Source organism: Chionomys nivalis, chromosome 2, assembly GCF_950005125.1.
Source record: "Chionomys nivalis chromosome 2, mChiNiv1.1, whole genome shotgun sequence".
Taxonomy (NCBI): Eukaryota; Metazoa; Chordata; class Mammalia; order Rodentia; family Cricetidae; genus Chionomys; species Chionomys nivalis.
Genome location: NC_080087.1, coordinates 71,046,013 through 71,065,251, shown reverse-complemented (window position 1 = coordinate 71,065,251; position 19,239 = coordinate 71,046,013). Strand labels below are relative to the sequence as shown.

The window sequence follows — 19,239 nt, the reverse complement described above, 5'->3', positions numbered from 1 at the left end:
AGACATGCAAAGACACCAATAATGAACTATACATATGTGATACAGTTTTATTTGTGGAGAAGTTTGAAAACCTGAGGCATCTTAAGGGTATCTTTCATAAATTTTGCTCTCTATCCGTATCAAAAGTGTGACTGATCTTATTATAATCAATGTTTGAGAGTGAGATAGTGATACAGTTTGAACTATTAAAGTTTAATACATATTTGAATGTTCTATTTCTGAATGTACGGATAAAGTTAAATTTGTTTATCTTGGGTGGAGGGAACATGGTTCCAGAGAATTTGCCTATGAGGATTGTGTTTTTCTCTCAGACAGCTGTAGGGATCTTGGGCAATTGGTCGATTCTTCTTCCTTATGCTGTGTCTGAATTCACTGGGAAAAGTCTGATGCCCAAAGACCAGATTTTAAGGCATCTGAGTTTAGCCAATTCCTTGGTTATCATCTCAAGAGTAATTCCTCACATAATGGTACAACTGGGCTTGCAATTTCTCCTGGATGACCTGTTATGTAAACTTACTCTCTACAGTAACCGGGTGTCCAGGGGCATTTCTCTGCACTGCACCTGCCTCTTGAGCTGTTTCCAAGCAATCACAATCAGCCCCAGCAACTCCAGGTGGATGAAGCTGAAACACTCAGTCTCCAAGTACATGGTTCAGTCCTGCTCACTCAGCTGGCTTGTTCATATGCTTCTAAACACCAAAATAGCTATAGATGTGATTGGATCTGGTACTAACAAAAACTTCACCAAGAAAATCAAGTTGGGATACTGCTCAGCATTTGTTTCTGGCAATACTGTAACTGGACTATCTCTGTCCTTGTTTTGTGTCTCTGATGGTCTATGTTTGGGTCTCATGGTCTGGGCCAGTGTCTTCATGATGAGAACCCTCCATAGGCACAAGAGTCAGCTACAGCACATTCACAGCACTCAGCATTCCCTCAGAGTCTCCCCTGAAGACAGAGCAACAAAAACCATCTTGATCCTTGTGTGCACCTTTGTCCTCTCCTACTCAATGTCCTTCATATTAGTTATCTATACTGTGATAGTTGACAATCCAAGGCTGTGGATAATCAGCATATTTACATTGCTAGACACGTGCTTCCCCACATTTTGCCCCTTCATCCTTGTCCCTAATAACAAGTCTGCTCCCAAGAATCATTTTCCCTGCTGTAGGAGAAGGTAATTTAATGTGGTTACTTGTGTGTTATTATCAATTCAAATATTCTTTTATCCATTATTAAATTTAGACTCACCCATGTCTAAGTGTTATTAAGCAAATCAGTGACAATTGACATTGAAAGTTGTGACAACTTTTGTCTAAACAGTTCCATGAGATTAAGATACCTTTTTATTTTCATTATAAAAGCTATAAAATTAGGAATCCCCATGTCCTGAAGAGTATCTTAATCTTACAGATATCCAATCAGGTGTTGAGGTATAAATTTTTTCTGCAGGAATAGCCTGGACTCTTGTCCCACTGCTTCAACTTAATGAAAGAATAGATAGGCAAAGAAAAATCTAAGATCTGTGTCATATTGAGAATAAGATGTTTATGTGACCAATGATGCTGTATTTATTCATGTTTTTGCTTCACTGCTGTTCTGCATCTGATCTTATGGTCTGGGCTTTTGACTCCACTTTCAGGTTCCTCTATGGGAAGAAAAATTAAGTGATGCCTATTTACTGTGTTCATTGTTTCTTCGATTGTCACTGGAAACCAGAGACATCTTTAGCCACCCCAAACTTACCATGTACCATTGTGACCTCCTATTCAGTTGCTTCTACCCTGGTATTCTGTATGACAGCCTATGACAGCCCAAGCCTATGGAGATTAACCTGTACATTCTACAAATGCCTCCATAGGCTGTCTCATTGTACTCATTAATGTTTCTGACTTTGTCTCCACACTCTATTTTTCCATCCATAATAAAATATATTTTATCTATGTCACTAATTCTATTTATTCTTGTTCTTTAATATATTAATATGTTCTTCTATTCTATGTCCAAATCTAAGTCTCATTATTGACCAGACGGTATTAGGTAACATGATGGTCAACTGTGATAGTTCACTTGACAAGATCTAAAATCATCCAGGAAACAAACATCTGGACACATTTTGGAGGGAGTTTCTAAGTTGGGTTGATGGAGGAAGAGGACCCAATCTAATTCTGCATAGCCATCAATCCTCTAATTAGATTGCTGGACTAAATTAAATAAGGAAAGCAAGTTGAGAACTGGTATGTATCTCTCTTTGCTATCTGAATACAGATGCTGTGTGTTCAGCTGCATCAACCTCGTGATTGCATGATTTTTTTCCACAATGGACTGTGTGCTCAAACTGCAAGTTAAAATAAACCCTTCCCATCTTAAGTTGTTTTTCTCATTTTTGTCACAATACTTAGGAAACTACAACAAGTAATTCAATAGCATCCTAAGTAATAATTATATATATCATATGGATCATCATAGAGGAGCCGGCATATTTAAATAGGGCAAAATACTGAGGACATTTTTTTCTTTTAACATTTTTGTGACATGATGATTACAATGCTTGGTGGCAGATGACGTAAATAATGCAATTTGTGGGAGGCTTTCAACTCAGGCTAATCCCCAGGGCTTACAACATTAGGTGTCGTGGGGTAAATATTTTTCTAACTTAGGTGATGAGACAGGCTTAGAATTTCAGCATCGTATACTGTCAGCGACCATGTCAGAGGAGCAGCAGGCAGCATTTGAGCTGGTGGAGTTTGCTGTGCCAGAAAGCAAAGCACTGATGGGAAAATCTTGACTAGGCAAAGCCCCAAGGGCTTCAGCTCCAGAATGTCCCTTGTTACTGCGATGACTTTACATGTTTACCACTGCCATTTGGTAATCCTTTGGTTTACATCCAATATCCAGTTCTGAATGAATGAATACAAACCATGTTTGTCTTTCTTGGTCTGGGTTACCTCACTAAGTATTTTTTTTTTCTAATTTTATCCATTTGCCTGCAAATTTCTTGAGGTCATTGCTTTTTACCACTGAGTAACACTCTACTGTGTAAATGTACCACATTCTCTTTATCTATTCTTTGGTTGAAGAGCCTCTAGGTTGTTTCAGGGTTCTGACTATTACAAATAAAGCTGTTGTGAACATAGTTGAGCAAGTGTCCTTGTTGTACCATTGGACATCCTTTCAGTATATGCTCAAGAGTAGTATTGCTGGATCTTGAGTTAGATTGATACCCAATTTTCTGAGAAACTGCTATACTTATTTCCAGGGTGGTTGTATAAGTTTGCATTCCCACCAGCAATGGATGAGTGCCCCCTTACTCCACATACTCTCCAGCATAAACTATCATCAGTGTTTTTGATCTTAGCTATTCTTACAAGTGTAAGATGGTATCGCAGAGTTGTTTTAATTTGCATTTACCTGATGGCTAAGCATGTTGAGCAATTCCTTAAATGTCTTTCTGCCATTTGAGATTCTTCTGCTGAAAATCCTCTGTTTATACTTGTACCCCATTTTTAATTGGATTATTTGATATTTTGGTGTCTAGTTTCTTTTCTTTTTTTTTTTTTTTTTTTTTTTTTCGAGACAGGGTTTCTCCGTAGCTTTTGATTCCTGTCCTGGAACTAGCTCTTGTAGACCAGGCTGGCCTCGACTCACAGAGATCCGCCTGCCTCTGCCTCCTGAGTGCTGGGATTAAAGGCGTGCGCCACCACCGCCTGGCTTGGTGTCTAGTTTCTTGAGGTCTTTATATACACTGAAGATAATTGACATGAGAGATTCTAGGACACTGTGTGAATTGCTTCCACTGGGTTTGTGGTTCTAAGTGCTATAATAAAGCAAACTTAACAAGTCATGAGAGAAAGACAATAACAAGCACTCATCCATGGCCTCTATATCAGCTCTTGTCTCTATGTTTCTGACCTGCTTGAGTTTCCAACCATGACCTCACACTGTGATGGACAGTGGTGTTGAGTGTAAATTTAAATAAATGTTTTTCACCCACCACACCAGACAAAGGAACTTGGTGTAAAACTTAAATAAATGACTATTCACTTTTAATCCCCCAATTATCATCTAAGCCTCTAATATTTCCACTCTGAAGATTAAGGTCATTAGACTGAAGTTCAAGTACGTCCACAGCTACTTAATTAGCTCACCTCAGCTTGGGATATATGAAATGGTGTTTTTTAAAACACTGTCATTTAGGCCGGGCAGTGGTAGCACTCACCTTTAATCTCAGCACTCGGGAGGCAGAGACAGGAGGATCTTTGTGAGTTTGAGGCCAGCCTGGTCTATAAGAGCTAGTTCCAGAATAGGCTCCAAAGATACAGAGAAACTCTGTCTTGAAAAAACAAATAAAGGCACTGTTATTCAAGTCAGTAATTCCATGCTATGAATGAATGCATCTGTAATTCTAGATTTCAAGAGAAAATAGTAACATCCGGATTTGAAAGTCATTCTCAGTTATACATTGAATTCAAGCCCAATTTAAGCTATAGGAAACATTGTATCAAGAAAGAAGCAAAACAAACAAACAAAAATAGCCAAATTCAGCCATGCCACTATAATCCAGAGAATTGAAAGAAAGGATCTAAGAAGAGTTCAAAGGATTGTCCCAGTAGTCAGGAGTTGGAAACAACAGAAATGCCAAAGGATGGAAGAATAGAATAACAAGTTGGTATTCATGTAGAATGAATAGACTATTAATAAACTAAGGGTAATAAAAATATAGCTACATAACTTTATGTCTTCACAGTACATTAAACAAAGTGGTGAAGATAGAAAAATGAATAAATAAAGCAGTGGTTTTGAAAAGCAGAGACGATGGGGCAGTGGTAACACACACATTTAATCCCAGCATGAGGGAGGCAGAGGCATGCAGATTTCTGTGAGTTTGAGACCAGCCTGGTCTACCAAGCAAGTTCAAGGACAACAAGGCTACACAGAGAAACCCTATCTTGAAAACAAACGAACAAAAAAGGCAGGAAAGAACAGGGATTGGAACAGAGATGATGAATGGAGACAGCACCTTTACTGCATGACATAAAATTTCAGGGCTGGAGGGCTGTGAATACCCCACAGTAAAAAGAATGTGCTTAAAACAACTCAACTTGAATGAAATTGGCAAAGTATTACATTTCATGTTATCTATACTTTATACAATAAAAATGCCACCAATTAACAATAATTAACCAAAAGGTGACCGTAAACATCTGTTGGAGGGGGGCTTATCTCCTATTGACAGCACTATAGTGAGGAGCTTGGGAAGACCTTTCAATGCAAATGAAATCATTGTAACAACTCCATTACTGCAGAAACTGCTGCTGGCTTTTGTTCGCTCAATTTATTTTTCAAAATACCATTCATTCTATGTCTTCTATGAAGAAGGACACTGGAGAGGAGATAGAAGTCTCATTCTTTCCTTTGACTTTAACATTAAAAGGTCAGGACTCCTTCAATGTAGATGTGAGCAGGATCTGTGATAATGTGAACCTGCTCTTCTCCATTTCTCTTTATCCTGTCACCAATTTTCTATCATGTTTGGGTCTTCAATTTTGTTTATTGATCATTGATCTATTTCTCAGCTTTTATGCCAGCACCATGCAGATTTTCTGTTTTGTTTTTGATTTTTTTTACTATAGTTCTGTTGTATTGCTTGGCATCTTTAGTGGTAATCCCACAGTCATTGTTCTTTTTGCTCAGGATTTTGGCTCTTCAGGGAGTTTTGTGGTTCCATATGAATTTTGAACCTTTTTTCTATTTCTGTAAAGAATGTTGGAGAAATTTTAATTAGGATTTCATTGAAACTGTAACTTTATGTTGGTTGTAAGATTGTTTTCACATTATTTTTCTCTTAATCCATGATCACGGGAGAATTTACAGAAACAAGTCAAAGCTGGTAATCTAGGCCAAAGTAGGCCTGAGGCAAGGAACTCACCTTGGGCAACAAATTCCACAAGAGTGGGACTGAAACCACTACTTAGGACAGAGAGGGCCTGAAGAAGCAAGCTCCACCAGGAGCAGAAGCCAGGAGCAAATCCAGGTCCAGGAACCAACCAGTCCCAAGACACAGGTGGATCAGGATTGAGCTAGCAACCAGATCCAGAGTCAGCATTCTCCACCAGAACAGGTACAGGGGAGTAATTTATGAGCTAGTGAGCCAGAGCCAGAGACCGCCGAGGGTCCAGACATGAATCTGGGAGCTTGAAGAGGATAGACTTAGGCCAGGAACCCTGTGGGTCTGGGCGTGAGTCTAGGACCTCTCAGGATTAGGCCTGAGCCAGGACCTTTGCCAGTCTTGGCATGAGTGAACCCAGGACCTCTGAGAGAATAGGCAGGAACCAGAGATCTCTGAGGGGCCAGGTGTGAGTTTGGGGCCTCAGAGAGAGATTAGGCCTGAGACAGGACCTCTGTGGGTCTGGGCATTGGTCTGGGACATCAAAGGGAATAGGCAGGAACCTGGAACCTCTGCATGTGTGAGCATGAGTTTGGGACCTCTGAGAGAGTAAGCCTGAGCCAGGTCCTCTGCAGTTCTGGGTGCACCCAAGCCTGGAACTCTGAGGCAGTAGACCAGAGCCAGAAAACTTTGCAAGACCAACTCCAAGCCAGGGACTTCTGTAGAAGGACATCCAGACCAGGATTTACAGAAACAGGGCAAAGCTGGCAACCTAGCCCAAAGTAAGCCTGAGACAGCAAACTCCAAGGGAGCAGAGTAAAGCATGGGGGCCCTGAGTTATCTCCAGGAACACAGAGTAAACAATGGGGTAACTAGAACTGTGGTACTGACTATACCACAAGAAACAACCATCTGAGCTTTGGATTCACTGGCACCTAGAAGATTATTTAACAGAATCTCAGGCAGCCCCAACTACACTTATTAGAGGAAAAGATGAGTAGAAAAGGTAAGAACACATGTAATACCATAAAGAGCAACACAACACCAGTAAAGCCTACAGACCCTACAACAGCAAGACCTGAACAACCAAACATGGATGAAGCAGAAAAGAATGACCTAAAAATAACTTAAAGAGGTTTGAAATTCTTAAAGAGGAAATGAGAAATTCTCTTAAAGAGATGGGGAGAAAGAAAAACAAAAAAATGGAAGACATCAGCAAATCACTTAAAGAACCAAGAAAAAGAAATCAAACATATAAAAGAAACTATTCAGGACTTGAAAACTGAAAGAGAGACAATAAAGAAAACACAAGACAAGTGAATTATAGAAACAGAAATCATGAGAAAATGATCAGGAACCATAAATGCAAGCTTAAACAGCAGAATAAAAGAGATGGAAAAGAGAATCTCAAACACTGAAGATACAATAGAGGAAATAGACTCATCAGTAAAATAAAACATTAAATCTAACAAAAGCTTAACCCCAAATATCCAGGAAATATGGGATACCATGAGAAGGCCAAATCTAAGAAAATAGGTATAGAAGAAGGAGAAGAAGTTTAACTCAAAAGCACAGAAAACATATTTAACAAAATCATAGAAGAAAAGTTTTCCAACATAAAGAAAGATATGCCTATGAAGATACAAGAAGCTTACATAACACCAAACAGACTGGATCCAAAAAAAAGTTCTCTTGCCACATAATAATCAAAACACTAAACATACAAAGCAAAGAAAGAATATTAAGAGCTGCAAAGGAAAAAGGTCAAGTAACATAAAAAGGTAGATCTATCAGAATTACATGTGACTTCTCATTGAAGACAATGAAAGCCAGAAGGTCATGGTCAAGCATTATGCAGACATTAAGAGACCATGGATGCCAGCCCAAACTACTATACCCAGCAAAACTTTCATTCACCATAGAAGGACAGAACAAGAAATTCCATGACAAAACCAGATTTCACCAATACCTAGCCACAAACCCAGCCCTACACAAAATACTAAAAGGAAACCTCCAACCCAAGGAAGTTGGCTACACCAACAAAAACATAGACAATTAATGGTCTCATAGCAGCAAATCCCAAAGAAGGGGGAAATGCACAAATTAACATCACCAACAATTAAAACTTAATTAAAAGGAGATAGCAATCACTAATCACTAATATCTCTTCATGTAAATGTACTCAACTCACCTATAAAAAGGCACAGGCTAACAGATTGAATATGAAAACAGTATCCATCCTTCTTCTGCATACAAGAAACACATCTCAACCTCAAAGACAGACATCGTCTCAGAGTAAAGGGTTGGGAAAAATATATCAATCAAATGGACCTAAGAAACAAGCAGATGTAGCTATCCTAATATCTAACATAATAGATTTCAAGCTAAAATAAATCGAAAGAGACAAAGAAGGTCATTTCATATTAGTCACAGGAAAAATCCATCAAGAGGAAATCTCAATACTGAACATCTATGCCCCAAATACAAGGGTATCCTCATATGTAGAAGAAACACTTCTAACCTTAAATCATACATTAAATTCCACATACTAATAGTGGGAGACTTCAACATTCTCCTCTCACCACTGGACAGGTCAGTCAGACAAAAAAACTGAACAGAGAAATAAGAGAGCTTACAGATGTTATGACTCAAATGGACTTAACAGACATCTATAGAATATTCCATCCAAACAGAAAAAAAAGATACCTTCTTCTCAGCACCTCTTGGAACATTCTCAAAAATAGACCACATACTCAGTAACAAAAAAATACCTCAACAAATACGAAAAAATTGGAATAACCCAATGTGCATTATCCGATCACCATGGTTTAAAATTATAAGTCAACAGCAATACTAATTCCAGAAAACCCACAAACACATGGAAAATAAACAATGCTCACCTGAATCATCAATGTGTCAAGGAAGAAATAAAGGAAAAAATTAAAGACCCCCTATAATTCAATGAAAATGACCACACAACATACACAAATTTATGGGACACAATGAAAGTAATGTAAAGAGGAAAGTTCATGGCACTAAATGCCTACATAAAGAAGCTGGAAAAATCCCACACTAGTGAATTAACCGAACATTTGAAAACTTTAGAACAAAAAGAAGCAAACTAACCTAAGAGAACTAGATGGCAGGAAATAATCAAATTGAGAGCTGAAATCAACAAAATAGAAACAAAGAAAACAATATAAAGAATCAATGAGACAAAGAGTTGGTTCTTCAAAAAAATCAACAAAATAGACAAACCTTTACCCAAACCAACCGAAAGGCAAAGAGAGAATATCGAAATTAACAAAATCCAAAATGAAAAGGGGGACATAACAACAGACACAGATGAAATCCAGAGAATCATCAGGTCATTGGAAAACTTAAAGGAAATGATCAACTTTCTGAATAAATATCACTTACTAAAATTAAATCAAAACCAGATAAGCAAATTAAACAGACCTAAAACTGCTGAAGAAATAGAAACAGTCATCAAAAAAAAGCCCAGAACCAGATGGTTTCATCTCATAATTCTACAAGATCTTCAAACAAGAACTAATACCAACACTCCTCAAATTATTCCACACAAAAGAAAAAGAAGGAACATTGCCAAACTCTTTTCATGAGGCTACAATTACCCTGATACCCAAACCATAGAAAGACATTACTAAGAAAGAGAATTACAGACCAATCTTACTCATGAACATTGATACAAAAATACTAAATAAAATACTGGCAAATCGAATCCAAGAACACATCAGAACCATCATCCACCATGATCAAGTCGGCTTCATCCCAAAGATTCAGGGATGGTTCAACATACAAAACTCTGTCCACATAATCCACCATATAAACAAGCTGAAAAATAAAAACCCCATGATCCTCTCTTTAGATGCCAAAAAAACTTTTGACAAAATACAGCATTCCTTTATTATAGAGGTCTTGGAGACAGCAGAGATACAAGGAACATACTTAAAGATAATAAAGGCAATATACAGCAAACCAACAGTCAACATCAAACTAAATGGATATAAACTCCAGTGATTCCACTGAAATCAGGAACAAGACAAGGTTGTCCACTCTCTCCATATCTATTCAATACAGTTCTTGAGGTCCTAGTTAGAGCAATAAGACACCAAAAGGAGATCAAGGGAATACAAATAGGAAAAGAAGAAGTCTAAATCTCACTGTTTGCTAATGATATGATAGTTAACATGAGCAATCCTAAAAATTCTACCAAGGCACTTCTGCAACTCATAAACACTTTCAATAATGTAGCAGGATGCAAAATTAACTCAAAAAAAAAATCAGTAGCTTTCCTGTACACACACACACAGAGAAACAACACCCTTCACAATAGCCACACATAGCATAAAATATCTTGGAGTAACTCTAACCAAACAAGTGGAAGGCTTGTATGACAAGAACTTTAAATCTTTAAAGAAAGAAATTAAAGACACCAGAAAGTGGAAAGATCTCTCATGCTCTTAGGTAGGCAGAATTAACATAGTAAAATGGCAATCTTACCAAAAGTAATCTACAGATTCAATGTAATGCCCATCAAAATCCCAGCAAAATTCTTCAAAGATCTTGAAAGAATGGGACTCAACTTCAAATGTTAAAGCAAAAAACCCAGGATAGCCAAAACAATCCTGTACAATAAAGGAACTTCTGGAGGCATTACAATCCCTAACATCAAACTCTACTACAGAGCTACAGTACTGAAAACAGCCTGGTATTGGCAAAAGAACTTGAGGTGGACCAATGGAACTGAATAGAAGATGTGGATATTTATCCACACACCTTCGAACACCTGATTTTTGACAAAGAAGCAAAAAATAACAAATGGAAAAAGGAAAGCATATTTAACAAATGGTGCTGGCATAACTGGTTGTTGACATGTGAAAAAATGAAAATAGACCCATATCTATCACCATGCACAAAACTCAAGTACAAATGGATCAAAGACCTCAACATAAAACTAGTCACACTAAATCTCATAGAAGAGATAGTTGGAAGTACACTTAAACACATTGACACAGGAAACCACTTTCTAAATATAATGCCAGCAGCATAGACACTGAGAAAAACAATTAATAAATGGGACCTCCTGAAACTGAAAAGCTTCTGTAAAACAAACGACACAGTCAACAAGACAAAATGACAACCTACAGAATAAGAAAAGTTATTCACTAACCCCACATCAGACAGATGTTTTATTTCCAAAATATACAAAGAACTCAAGAAATTGGTCACCAAAAGAGCACATAATGTAATAAAAAGATGGAGTACAAACTTAAACAGAGAACTCTAAACAGAGGAATCTAAAATGGCTAAAGACAATTAAGGAAATGTTCAACATCCTTAGCCATCAGAGAAATACAAATCAAAACAACTCTGAGATTCCATCTTACACCTGTAAGAATGGCCAAGATCAAAAACAATGATGACAACTTATGTTGGAGAGGTTGTGGGGAAAAGGGAACACTTCAGCATTGCTGGTAGGAATGCAAGATTGTACAACCCCTTTGGATGTCAGTGTGGCATTTTCTCAGAAAATTAGGAAACAATCTTCCTCAAGACCCAGTAATACCACTTTTGATTATATATCCAAGGGATGCTCAATTGTGCCACAAGGACATATGCTCAACTATGTTCATAGCAGCTTTGTTTGTCATAGCCAGGACCTGGAAAAAAACTAAAAGCCCCTTGACCAAAGATTTGATAAGGAAAATGTGGTACATTTACACAATGGTACATTTACAGCAAACAAAAATAACGACATCTTGAATTTTGCAGGAAAATGGATGGAGCTAGAAATCATTATTTTGAATGAGGTGACCCAGACACAGAAAGATAATTATCACATATCCTCACTTATAGGTGGCTTTTAAACATAAAGTGAAGAAAACCAGCCTGCAAACCACAATCCCAGAGAACTTAGACAACAATTAAGACACTAAGAGACACTTCCATAGATCTAATCTACATGGGAAATAGAAAAAGACAAGATCTCTGAGTAAATTGGGAACATGGGACCCTTGGGGGATGATTGAAGAGGAGAGGAAAGGCAAGAAGAAATGTAGAGCTCAATAAAAATCAATTAAAAAATAACACCCAACCATTTTTGAAGAAGTGACCCTGGAATGTTGTCATGGGTACAAACATATAGCTTGATTTGGTTGTCTTTAGGAGCCTCAGGAGTTCCTTTAACTTCTCAGGCTGACCTGAGATTTTTGGTGGTAGGGCTGAAAGGAATTTTTGGGCAGGTTAATATTATAGAGACAACTTTTATGTAAGCATGAGAGCTAGAAGGAAATATGCTCAAAACTATGATAGGTACTTCAGAGATAAGGAAGCAAAGGTGAGAGAACAAGAAGAGTTAGAAGTCACTTTAGGAGTCATCTTTAGTTTTGACATAAGTGTCCACCTGGTCAGCCATCTCCCCACACTAGAGTTTTCTTGATGCATCCCGCACACCACAGAGATCATGTAACACTCATTAAAGTCTGTGACTGACAATTCCTACAAATTCACTTCTGACAATCAAAGCATCACTTTTTGTCCTTTTAACTAAGACCAAATGTCATGACCAGCTGCTCACTCCTACCCCTCCTCCTCTTTTCCCTTCTAGTTATTCATGGTACAAATTTCTCAGGATGTAAAAGTAACAACCCAAAAAGTACAGCCCTCAAATTGGCAAGATACACAGCCAAACTTATTCTCACACCCTTACCTTAGTGCCCTCATCTCCCTTGCCATTTCTACCTGGTGGTTTTCAGCCATCTCTTATGGTGTTTACCTTTGTAATCCCCCTGCCACACTCTGGTCTGTCACTAATAACTCTAATCCCTTTCAGGAATTTGAACACAGTGCAGGTGTTTTTCTGAGAAAGTTTCTAATCTCCATGCAGACACTGTCACTACACTAAAGAGTGAAATGATAATCACCTCCCAGCAGGATGACATCACTGTGTGCCAAGTCTTTATCTCAGGAATGAAATGTCTTCCTGTGCACACGCTGAGTGTGACCAAGGTGTCTGCCACCCCAGTGGACATACTTGGTAAGTTGTTCCTTTCTTTTCTGATAATTTGTTTTTCTTATGGAAATGTCTTAAGAAATATGGCATAGATACACAAATTTTTTGAGACATGTTCTAGGAATGTTGGCCAGAACTAACCAGGAACCAAAGAGCTAATATGATTCATTTGTTTTAGCCTATATGTGTGCATGACTAGCTAGGATAACTAAAACATTTGTGGTAGCATGCTGTCCTCAGCTGGCTCTGTGAACATGCCTCTGAGTGTTTTCTGTAGCACCCACACTACTATACACTCTCCCTTTATTATTGGTCTTTAGCAGCAGAATGAATCACATTATTTCATTAATTTTATTTTATGTACTCTTTCACAAATGTGATAAAAAAAAATAGTAAAAAAAAAATCTGACCAAAACATTTCCAAGATTCTGGGGCAAGAAGAATTAAGGTCCTCAGATACATTACCTGTGATTCTAACGTGTTACGAGAGTGACAGTGCCTTGATAGCTCTCCATCCACTATATCCACCTCCTGTCCAGTGGGTTTCCAAGGCTGCCACCCAATCCAGTGTCCAGGCAGTGGAAACAGAGTCTGCTCCCGACCAGCAGACCTGAGAAGGAACATTTTCCTGTTCTTATTCTAGAAGATGTGTCCAGTTTATTCCTGGCTTGTGTCTCCACAGGGAATATTTTAACACAGAAAAGGGGGGATGTATTCGTGCTTCTAGGAGTGATTGCAGTTATTAAATGACACAGGGATCTGGGATCTTAGCAGGTCCCGAATTGAGATGCTGTCTGTTTTGGTGTGTTGTTCTAGTGCCCATACTTCATTCCTCAGAACATCTTGACAACATTGTTGTGTTGTGTTATTCTAGTGCCCAGACTTTGTTCTTTGGGATATTGTGCCAAGATATTTGTACACATGCTGAAGTGTTCTTTTCTTTCTCATCCTCCCCTTTTACCCCAAAGTCTGTAGCACTGGAAATAATCTGTTGTTTAGGTTATGGGAAGTAGTTTTTTGACAATACCAGAAATTGATCTTGGAGCCTCATGTAGGCTGGATAAGCATCCTATCATCTAGCTACATGCGTAGCCCTTTAAGAAATTCTGTCACAAACATATTTTATTTTCAGAATATTCTGTTTTATCTCCTCTATCCTTTATCCAGATTGTAGCATTTTCCAAAACTTAATGATAGTTATGTAGGTTATTTGTATAATACCAGTAATTTTTAAACACATAAAAAAATTTTACAAAATACTGTTTTTTAAAGTTTTGGATTTTTTATTTTATTTTCTGTAAAAGTGTCTGAGTACCTTGTATGTGCTGGGTATCATGAGATAACTGAAGTCTCTGGACGGTTGTGACCCCACTGTTCGGGATATGAAGTTGTAGCCCCTGCAGAGACAACAGAGCGTTTAACTGCTGGACTGTCTCCTTGATTTCTAACTACAGTTCTTTCTTTTTGAAAAAGATGTTTACTTTTCAGATTTTAGTTTAATTATAACATTTCTTCCTTTCCATTCCTCCTTCCCAACCCTCCTATGTGCCCTCAACACTCTCCTTCAACTCAAGAACTTTTTCAGTCTTGTCTTGATGAATATGAATTTAGAAAAAAATGCATTTTAGATTATCTTTATACCATTTTTTTCTTTTGTGGGGGGTGTATGTTGTTTTGATTGTTTATTTGTTTTGAGACATGGACTCATTGTATAATCTTGGATAGCCAGAAGCTGCTGTGTATCGTAGGCTAGCATTCATCTCAGAGATTCACTTGCCTCTGCCTCCTGAGTGCTGGATTAAAGGTGCTCCTCTTTATGCCTGGCTGCTTACTTTTTAAAGTAATCCTTTACGTTTATGAGTTAGATTCTATACAAAGTTTAGTATTATGTGTTTAAGAAAAATCTACATTTTGCATTTTAATGTTCTTATTTCTTGAAATTTGTGTTTGTGTCCATTTGTATGTATCTTTGTGTGAATTTGAAGCTGAAAGTTCAGTGCCAGTGAAACCCAGAAGAGTGCATTTGACCCGTGGGAGCTAGAGTCACAGGAGGTTGTGAACTGCATAAGGTGGGTACTGGAAACCGAACCTGGATCCTCTGGTTGAGGATCCACTGAGAAATCCCTCCAGTCACATTTAAACACTATAAGTTTATTTGTGTTCATGTGTGTATGTATGCAGTTGACATGTTTTGAATATGGAGACCAGAAGAAAACTTGGAAGAATTTGTCCTCTTTTGCCACTATATGGGTCCCATAGAATAAACAGTCTTCCTAAATATGCTTCTAATCTAAACAAGAAGTAAGATGGGCTGTGGTGGTCTGGCTTTATGATGACTCCTTTGCATGGTTCACAGATTCACACAGGGATTTTTGATTTAAGTTTATTTATTTATTTTTATTCGTGTGATGCATGCTTACCGGCATGAGGTTGTGTACACCATGTGCATTCAGGAGTCCATGGAGGTCCGAAGAGGAAGTTGAATCTCCTGGAACTGGAGTTACAGGCAGTTGTGAGACACCATGTGGGTACTGGACATCAAACCCAGACCCTCTGCTTGAGCAGTCACTTCTCTTAGCCTCTTCTCAAGGCCCTAGCAAGAACTAATTTTACAGGTTATGGTTTATTCTGACTTTTGAAAGATACACATACAGAGGGGCCTACTTCAAATCTGTCGTTTCTCTCATTAGTCAATAATGGTGTTTCCTCAAAGGGAGGCAGCAAACAGGACTTCCTCCTCAGGCAATGCAGACTGAACACAGTTCCCTCAGTCTTTCTGTGACTGAGGTAGAGAACTGCCAGTTTTCCTGTCTATAAATAATGCAGTAAGAAGTCCTTCACATTTACAAATGATGTGTTCATAATTCATATCTAAGATGGGTTTTATGAGAAAAGACATTTCTAGTAGTCTTAAGACAGCATATCAGTTACTTTTCTGTTTCCATGATAAAATACCATGATTAGATGCAATTCAGAGGAAGAAGGTGTTTAGTTTGAATTATAGGTCCAGAGGAATAGAGTCTCTCATGGGATGGAGGGTAGAACCATGGTAACAGTCAGGAAAGCAAGTAGGAAGAAAAAAATGATTGATCACATGTTCATACACACAGGAAGAAGAGAGAGAACAGCAAGTGGGAACAGCTTATTCACAGTCAATGTTGGCTTCTCCCTCCCAGTGATGGGCTTCATCTAGTAAAACTCCATCTCTTAAATGTTGCATAAGCTTCCCAAACAGTGCCACCAATCAGGATGAAACATACAAATACCATAATCTACAGAGGACATTTCTCCTTCAAACAACCACAAGTAACAATCCATTTCTGAATTGCTCTGGTTCAAATAAAGCAAACAAATAGTGTCTCTTAGAAATGGATGCATTAGTTTCCATTAACTCAAACTGGGGAATAATGTTCATCATTCAGACCACTGTTGGAATCCTAGCCAATTCCTTCCTCTTTCATCTGTATAACTTTCCATTGTTCACTCCACAAGTGGTGAGACCCATGAACTTGATTCTCAATCAGTTAGTCATATCAAACACTCTGGTTCTCTTCTCCAAAGGGATTCCTCAGACAGTGGCCACCTTTGGGTTGACATCTTTCCTGGGAGAGGCTGGGTGCAAACTTCTCCTCTATTTGTACAGAGTGGCCAGAGGGGTCTCCCTCAGCACCACCTCCCTCCTCAGTGGCTTTCAGGCCATTAAACTTCAACCCAAATTGTCTGGGTGGCTGAAACTCAGGACTAGATCCTCAAAGTGCATTGTCACCTGCTGTTTCCTTTGCTGGATCCCACAGCTTCTGCTCAATATCCCTGTTTCTATGATCAAACCTGGTCCAAAGAATAGCAATAACCTGAGTGATAAAGGAATACATAGATACTGTTCCTTAACTATGCCTGAGAAATTAACTTTCTTAATAAAAGCAGTGATTATATCCGTAAGTGATATTATGTGTCTGGTCCTCATGGCCTGGGCCAGTGGCTGCATGATCCTTGTCCTGCATAAGCACAAGCATCGAATCCAGCACATCCATAGCCACAGCCTCTCCCAAAGGCCTTCCCACGAAGACAGAGCCACACGAACCATCCTGATCCTGGTGACCATGTTTCTGTCCTTTTACTCTCTAGCTTCCATTTTATCATTTTGTATAACCCAGACTGTGAACCCGAGTCCTTGGCTGCTGAACACCTCTGTGCTGCTGTCATTGAGCTTCCCAACACTCAGTCCCCTTGTATTCAATTTCAGTAATATATGTGTCCTTCATTTCTGCTGTGTCTTTTGGATAAAGAAAACAAACAGTCCAACTGTGGTCTCTGATGTTTGAATTCCCTCCAGGACATGTCAACTTTAATGTGCTGCTTTTTCCTAATATTTGTAGGTGCAGATGCTTGTTATCTATCATGCATCTTTCTCTGTAACAAACTTATGATTTGGTATTAATAAAAATGATAATTAATGTTTCATCTTTTTTGCTAAACTATCAAAAAGAATACATAGTGCAAAATGCAAACAAATGACTATTTTTTTAATCCCATATAATTGCCCTCTAAATCTCTAATGTTTGCACTCTGAAGACTCAGGTCTTTGGGTTTGGCGCTCAAGTAAACCTTCAGCTACTCAGCTAATTAGATCTTAGCCTAGGCTACATGAAACACTGTTTTTAAAAAACATTGCCATTCATTTCAGTAATTCCTTTCTGTGATGGCATGTACCTAATAATTCCATCTTTCAAGAAAAAGCAACAGGAATATCAGGAATTCAAGGTCATTCTAAGCTACACTTTGAGTTTAGGCCCAAATTAGGGTACAAAAACACTATCTCAAGAAACAAGCAAGCAACCAAATCAGAACAATTTCCAATTTGAGCTGTTACATTTTAAGCCAGAGAATTAAAAGAAAGGACCCAAACAAAATTCATAGGATTGTCCCAGTAGCCAGAAGTTGGAAACAACATAAATGCTAAAGGATAGAAGAATAGAATAACTGATGTGGGAGTGTCATCTATCTATCTGTTGCTTTCACTGGTTAATTAATAAACTGCTTGGCCTTTGATAGGCCAGCCCTTAGGTGGGTGGAGTAGACAGAACAGAATGCTGGGAGAAAGAAAGCTGAGTCAGGCAGTCGCCATAGCTCTCCTCTCCAAGATGGACGCAGGTTAAGAATATTCCTGGTATGCTACCACCTTGTGGTGCCACACAGATTATTAGAAATGGGTTAATCAAGATGTGAGAGTTAGCCAGTAAGAGGCTAGAGCTAATGGGCCAAGCAGTGTTTAAAAGAATACAATTTGTATTTGTGTGTAATTATTTTGGGTGTAAAGCTAGCCGGGTGGCGGGATGCAGCCCGCCGTCCTTAAAACAATTAACAAATTAATATTCACATAGAATGCATGACTGACTTTAATCTAGGTGTAATAAGCCTGACCAAAGTTAACTACATAACTCTATGGACATAGTCACTTAAAATGTAATTATCGAGACAAAATATAAATAAATCAGTGGATCAACAGAGCTGAGAGGAATAGGGATTAGAACATCAGTGTTTAGTGAATACATTTCCTTTTCTACTTGATGTAAAATTTCAGGTCTGAATGGCTGTGATGACCTGACAGTACAAACAATATTCTTTGAATGCAATTGGAAAAGTACAACACTTCACATTATGTATATTTTACTACAATACATATGCCACCAATTCATAATAATAAATTAAAGGGTGACTGTGGTCATCTGTTGGTAAAAGGCTCATCTCCTGTTGACAGAATATAGTGAGACACTTGGGAAGACCTTTCAATGCAAATGAAATCATTGTCGCCACCCCATTTCTGTCACTCAACTTATTGTTCAAAACACAGTTTATTCTAGTTCTTAGATGAAGAAAGACACTGGAGAAGAGATAGAAATCTCATTCTGTCCTTTGACTTCCACATTCCTCAAAGGTCAGGACTCCTTCAGTGCAGATGTGAGCACCACCTGTGGTGATGCAAACCCGCCATTCTCTGTTCCTCTTTAATCTGCCAGCAGTTTTCTCTCACGTTTGGGTCTTGTATTTTGTTCATTGTATATTGTTGACCTACGTGCCTGCTTTTGTGCCAGCATCATGCTGTTTTATTTCTTTCTTAAATGACTCTGTAAGTTTGACATCTTTAGTGGTAATTCCCCCAGCACTGTTCTTTTTGCTCAGGATTATTCTGGTAATTCAGGAACTTTTGTGGTTCCATCTGAACTTTAGATTGTTTTCCTGTTTCTGTGAAGAGTGTTGTGCAGATTTTTATTAGGATTGCATTGAGCCTGTAACTTTATTTGGAAGGAGGGTCATT

The 19,239-nt window shown here is 38.3% G+C and overlaps 2 protein-coding genes across 2 annotated transcripts; both read left to right on the top strand.

Moving 5' to 3' along the window:
- Window positions 1-236: 236 nt before the first annotated feature.
- LOC130869752 (vomeronasal type-1 receptor 2-like) lies at window positions 237-1,181 on the top strand. The gene has a single exon (XM_057762167.1). It carries the CDS (start codon window positions 267-269, stop codon window positions 1,179-1,181), a length of 915 nt encoding a protein of 304 aa, XP_057618150.1. The 5' UTR covers window positions 237-266.
- Window positions 1,182-16,291: 15,110 nt separating this feature from the next.
- Window positions 16,292-17,245, top strand: LOC130868242 (vomeronasal type-1 receptor 1-like). The gene has a single exon (XM_057760505.1). The coding sequence runs from the start codon at window positions 16,292-16,294 to the stop codon at window positions 17,243-17,245; it is 954 nt and encodes a 317-aa protein (XP_057616488.1).
- Window positions 17,246-19,239: the final 1,994 nt, after the last annotated feature.

What these genes read in the sequence shown, in the direction of transcription:
- LOC130869752 (XM_057762167.1), top strand. Translation starts at nt 267, where the DNA reads ATGGTTCCAGAGAATTTGCCTATGAGGATTGTGTTTTTCTCTCAGACA.
- LOC130868242 (XM_057760505.1), top strand. Translation starts at nt 16,292, where the DNA reads ATGGATGCATTAGTTTCCATTAACTCAAACTGGGGAATAATGTTCATC.